The 6150-nt window shown below is 41.9% G+C and overlaps 1 protein-coding gene across 1 annotated transcript; it reads left to right on the top strand.

The window, feature by feature from the left end:
• The first annotated feature begins 1852 nt into the window (after positions 1–1852).
• On the top strand, positions 1853–3735 carry avpr1aa (arginine vasopressin receptor 1Aa). The gene is made up of 2 exons (XM_076089979.1): positions 1853–2801; positions 3452–3735. The coding sequence occupies exons 1-2, from the start codon at positions 1853–1855 to the stop codon at positions 3733–3735; spliced, it is 1233 nt and encodes a 410-aa protein (XP_075946094.1).
• Positions 3736–6150: the final 2415 nt, after the last annotated feature.

The raw sequence follows: 6150 nt of genomic DNA, 5'->3' as shown, positions 1-6150 counted from the left end.
ACCCACAGCCAGTTGGCAATCATGTGCTTTCACAATGGAAACTGTAATAAGGAATTGGCATTGTTATAGGTCACTTACGTACGCCCAAACTGAGGCGGCGCTAAAGATGCTGAAGCAAAGAACTGGTAGACGGGTGTGCAACCAGAATGGAAGGATGCTCTAACAAGGGAAGAGAGAAATTCACTTGGATGTTTGACATCCATTGTGCAGAATGATGTATGCATGTGCAGAGTTTGACACTTAAGGCTGAAGGAGGAAAGTTTTTCTCATCTTAATCCGAGTTGAAAGGGAATATGTCATGAAAAAAAATTCTCTGTTTCAGTGCTTGTGAACATTTGGGCATCTGGACTTCCTACCAACCCACAAACTGTGAAATAAGACAAACCAGTCGGCTTTTTGGGGCTGCCTAGAACAGACATGTGATTCAACAAACCGTTCACGTTTGGCTCCTCTTCCTATGTCACAAACGGGCTCAGAATATGCCGACCCCCATCTGAGTATCTCCACCCGCGGCTTTTGCAAAAGGTGCAGCATATTTTTCTCACAAAGCAATCCCAGCAGATTGGGCTTTTTCAAGAGGGGGGCTAAAAGAGACAGGCGCGTTTCAGACTCAGGGTGAATACAGGTATATTCAGACAGACGGTAGGAGAAAAATGTATGTGTTTTGAGCATTAAAGCATGAAAATATGTTCTAGTTGAAACTTAAAATACAAGTATGAACCTGAAAATTAGCATATTTACCCTTTAAGATGTGTACATGAGCATGATTTTGGGACATCGCAACTAATTTAGAAGCCAATCGTAGTCCAACACAATTTACACAATTGTGTGTGAAAACTTGAAACCTCTCCCGCACATATAACAAAGGACTTTTAGAGAACTTTTGAAATATTTGGGGAAAAGAGCTGCAATAAAATATGATAAAAGACAAGCATTTAATGTATGTTTTACAACAGATGGGGATATTTATGGGTTCCATGGAGATATAATAAAGAGTCAATTAATCCAAATGCAAACATTTTCTCACTTTCTTCCCATGCGATCTAGCCCAGAGATAAATTTTGATGATATCCATGAGACAAAAATTACCATAAAGGAAACTCAACTTTTTAAAGGGAGGACCGCAAACAACCTTCCAGTGTGTTGGTCAATGCATTCCTATTTCAGTAAATGCAGCATCACAATTATAGAGCTGCATTAGTAATGTGTTAATATTTGCTGACTTTAATGCAAACCAACTACTTTCTAAACACATGGTCCACGCTGTGAGTGGGAGGACCTGAGGTGATATGGAGGTTTTATTGGGGCTTGGCTGTGCACTGCAAAAAATACTTAGCCATCATAATGAACTTTAAAAATGTCCCCAAGCAAGAAGAAGAAAAACAGTACTTATTACTTGTATTATTATTACTATATTTGTAGTTGTATTACTAGATATTTGTTATTGTCTTCACCTATTTGATTTGGGGTTCTAGTGTCAATTTCAGTGCAATTGTGTGATAATGCGTCTTCAAAGTATACATTTGCATTGGAAACATGACAGTCAGATTATATTACCTAATTTAAAATGTTTCTTAGTCTTGCCATTACCCAGGGCGCACCTGGAAAACGTGTTCTAGGATTTAGCATTACACCAAAGGTGGAAAGTTTTTAAGCTGTTTTATTTTTTGCAGTGTATCCTCTTTACGCACACGCGGTCTGAGATTCGATTAGAGTTTAAAAAGCCCCGGCAGCGGTCAGAAATCCACGGGTTCCTCACTGTGAGCGTCAGGTAGCGCCATATACGGATAGCAGAGGCACCTCGCAGCCCCTCTGGCACTGAATCTGCTAGGGCGCACAGAGGGGCAGTGCCATGCACACTCCTGACTACGCGTTGCTCCTGAGCGAAGGAAACCAGTCTCTGGTTTTCAGTCCCTCGAATGAGCAAACGATGGAGACGCCTGGGAACAACACCGTCCACGCAAACGGATCCGATCCGTTTGCGCGAAACGAGGAAGTGGCTCAAATCGAGATACTGGTTCTGACCATCACCTTCGTGGTTGCCGTGATCGGGAACGTGAGCGTCCTGCTGGCAATGTACAACAGCAAGAAGAAGATGTCGCGGATGCACCTTTTCATCAAACACCTCAGCCTGGCTGACCTGGTGGTCGCCTTCTTCCAGGTGCTGCCGCAGCTCTGCTGGAAGATCACCTTCCGCTTCTACGGCCCGGACTTTCTCTGCAGGATAGTCAAGCACCTCCAGGTGATGGGGATGTTTGCATCCACCTACATGATGGTGATGATGACCCTGGACCGCTACATTGCCATCTGCCACCCACTGAAGACCCTCCAGCAGCCGACGCAGCGCTCCTACATCATGATCATCTCCACGTGGATGTGCAGCCTGTTGTTGAGCACTCCGCAGTTCTTTATCTTCTCCCTGAGCGAGATCAAGGACGGCTCGAACGTTTCCGACTGCTGGGCGCACTTCATCGAGCCGTGGGGCGCCAAGGCATACATCACCTGGATAACTGTGGGCATCTTCCTCGTGCCCGTGGTAATTCTCATGATGTGCTACGGGTTCATCTGCCACAGCATATGGAAAAATATCAAGTACAAGAAAAGAAAACCCACGGCTCGCGCTGCGAACCAGAACGGGTTAATTGGGAAGAATTCCGTCAGCAGCATTACAACCATATCAAGAGCCAAGCTGAGGACCGTTAAAATGACCTTGGTGATAGTTTTGGCATACATCATTTGCTGGGCGCCGTTTTTCACAGTGCAGATGTGGTCTGTGTGGGATGAAAACTTCCAGTATGCTGGTGAGTGCCGAAGAAATAAAACAAGTGTTTTAAACTTTTACGGCTTCAGGAATGATGTGATATACTGCCAAAATACAGTTGCCAAGAGAAAGCCCTTTGTCACCGGCCACCAAATAAAGAAGAAAAAAACATTCACCTTGCGCAAACACGTGCGCACAGCCTTTACGCATAGATTTATTTGTAATGCAAAACTAAAACAATGCGTATATAGAGTAAGAATGAATAACAAACACAGAAAGAAGAATGTTTAAACGGATCTATTGTTCACAAGCCTCTTCAATTACATGAAATAACCGAATACATCACTGAGAGACTTCAGAATTAAAACTGTAGCCTACTGCAGAAACGCTCCTTTTAAAAGTTAATTATGGGGAGAAGCTTTTCTTAAGAAGAAAGTTCCCTGATATACCTCAAGTTTTTTCTTTGTTTTCCAAATTTCAGTCACTACCCTTCACCTCATACAATGAATTATATTCTGTCAGATACATATTGTTATCTTTAAACCAAACTACTGTAATTGGGTGATAATTACTCTTGCTTGGCTCTTTTGACAGTTTTTTTAAAGAAAAAAAATTAAGTTTTGCATTTCTGCACCAGATGTTCTGCCGATTAATCATCCCCCTTTCCTCATTCCTCTCTCTGTTCTCTAGATTCTGAGAACACAGCAGTGACTCTGTCTGCGCTCCTTGCCAGTCTCAACAGCTGCTGTAACCCGTGGATATACATGATCTTCAGCGGTCACCTCCTCCAGGATTTTGTGCACTGCTTCTCCTGCTGCTACAAAATGAGCACCGACTTCAAGAAGGAGGACTCAGACAGCAGTCTCCGCAGAACAACATTGCTGACCAAGATGACCAGTCGGAGCCCTACGGGCAGTTCTAGGAACTGGAGGGACGTGGACAATTCTCCTAAGTCCTCCATTCAGGCGGAGTGAAGACGCAGTTAGGCAACTCTGTCTACTGGGGTGGGGAATGAAAACCTGTCTGAGAGTGGCATTCTCGGCAAGAAATGAAATTGCAAATCTTTGCTTCAGATTCATTAAGTATGTACATCACCAGTGTTGTTTATGAAAGCATAGGTGCTGACAGTTATTTCTTGACATTATTATGTTAAATTCAACAGCACTAATACAGTCCAGACTCACAACAGGATTTATTTTTGAGAGAATGCTTTTCCAGGAATACTGATGCTTTTACTGGTGGTTATGTTTCCCTGCTGTGCCGTCAAACAGCCTTTCCGGTAAGAGTGTTCCCAAAGATAAAAACGTACATAGCAGCCGGGAGGTGTGTTGTGGTGAAAACGACTCTTCCAGACCGCACGTCTCCAAGTAACCGAGGCAGTCAGCTCATCCTTTGTGTCGTTTTTCTCAGAACTACATTTTAGTGGCTTATTAAAAAAACAAAACCTTCATTTGACCTATCACAAAGAAAAAGAATGTGTGTAGGGTTTAGGTTACATCTATTACTCAGCTTGTTGCATGCATCCACATTTTTCTAATTATTTCATGTTGCAGCTGGGAGTCCTTTGTGTTTGTCCCAAAAGAATCGCAATTATTTCTGTTCAGCAGAGGCAAATGGGATCCCCTTAAAAAAAGCAGGACACACAGGGCACACACAAAAACACACACAGGGAAGGGGATGGTGGGTGTTTTGATGAAGTCAGATTGGCCACAGTTGGAGGAGTCTATCTACCAAATGTTTTTTGCCTTCATCTGCACTCCAGACAAAAACAATCTTCTGCACATGCGATATGCAGCATCAACATGCTCGTCAGACTATCGAGAACATGCATATTATGATGTATCAAGACGTTTCTATATCTGACTGTAAAGTATATTTGTACATAAAAGGCACTTAAATATCTGTAAATAGGAATAATGTAAATGCTATGTAATGTAAATCTGTTCAACATGAATTATATTTGTCTGTAATGACTAATGAAAATAATTTAAATATCCTCTGTGTTGAAATATACATATTGATGCACTACCACACTGGCTTCGTCTCTGGTTCTCAAAAACAGCAGTTCACTCGCTTTGTTTTGGCTTCATTCAGTTGCTATACAACCAGAGAAATCTCTGGTGGTATTGTTTGCTGAAAATTGAGCAATTTTGAATATCTGTAGCCAATCTAAGCACTAATAACCTTCCAAGCTGTCTACCCCCGCAGAACTTAGAATAAACGAACAGATAATGTAAGAGATTGTAAAGCTATTGAATTGAAATGTACTGTGACTTTAAAACAAAGAAAGACGGATATCTCAAAACAATGGCAAATAAAACCCAATCTGCATGGCTTCACACCACTTTAGTGAGAAGATATTTGATGTAGTTTGGGTCATCCGACGCCTCTTAGACTACATTAGGAGTGCGACATGATTTTATCTGATTATGTTACAATAGTCTAATTTAGTTATCACATAATTCTGTTTCTTGCTGAAAAGATGCGTTACACCTCATGAAATCATATTTGTGTAATGAAATAATGTAGTGTTACTTCATCCAGCAAGTCTTGAGTTCATCAATGGATAATTAACAAACATTTTTAATATTATGAGTAACTACACCAGCATGTCACAGTATTCTGGTAATGCACATTGTTCTGAAGGGCTGGTAATATCGACCAGTTTCTTTTATAGTGACTAACCCCCCCCCCAGCCCCCTTCATCCTCTATGGTTCGGTTTATCTCTGACCATCTGACCTCATAACATGAGGGTCTGGTTGTCATATCACAGGACGTATGGGGAGGAGGGGAGTCTGGCAGGATATGAGCCCTTCAGGGTAGAGAAAGGTAAGACCTACCATAAAGGATGAAGCTGCTCATTGTAAGCAACACAAAAAGCAAAATAAAACAAGCAATCAGGCAATCCTGGGATTATTCCAGCTACAATGTCCACTTAAGGCGGCAGGGAGGGAGTATCGCTGTGGCTCTGTTGGACGTATCTCAAATTCCCAGTCTAGCACTCTGCTTCTTATTAGACATGCCAATCATTACGTAGCATGCCTCTGAAAGGCTGGCCTTGCTCACATGAGCTGGGCTATGATCATCAGTCAGAGTCTAGACTGAGCAAATACTTCGGGAGGCAGTGATTGAGTTCCTGTAGAGAGTTTGACTCCAAGATAGGGAGCCGGAAAACAGACCAATCGAATTGTAAAAAGGCTCATAAAACAAGTAGCTTAGCCATAAAAGAAGTTTTTTGTACCAGTTCAAAACAGAATTTTCTGCACATTAAAACAGACACAATCCTTGTGTTTAATATGTTTCTGTAATGGACAACAGCTTCAACATTGCTTTCTTTAGGATGAGGGAGAAGTGGAAAAAAAAGAAAAAAATCCAATGATGATGGGAA

This window comes from Anarhichas minor, unplaced genomic scaffold (genome assembly GCF_050575085.1).
Source record: "Anarhichas minor isolate MPS153535 unplaced genomic scaffold, ASM5057508v1 ptg000011l, whole genome shotgun sequence".
Taxonomy (NCBI): domain Eukaryota; kingdom Metazoa; phylum Chordata; class Actinopteri; order Perciformes; family Anarhichadidae; genus Anarhichas; species Anarhichas minor.
Note: the sequence above shows the minus strand (reverse complement) of the source record. Positions and strands in the feature narration are given on the sequence as shown.

Coding starts and splice junctions, on each gene's coding strand:
- avpr1aa (XM_076089979.1), top strand. CDS start 1,853: ATGCACACTCCTGACTACGCGTTGCTCCTGAGCGAAGGAAACCAGTCT. Junction 2,802..3,451: donor TGAAAACTTCCAGTATGCTG/GTGAGTGCCGAA, acceptor TCTGTTCTCTAG/ATTCTGAGAACACAGCAGTG.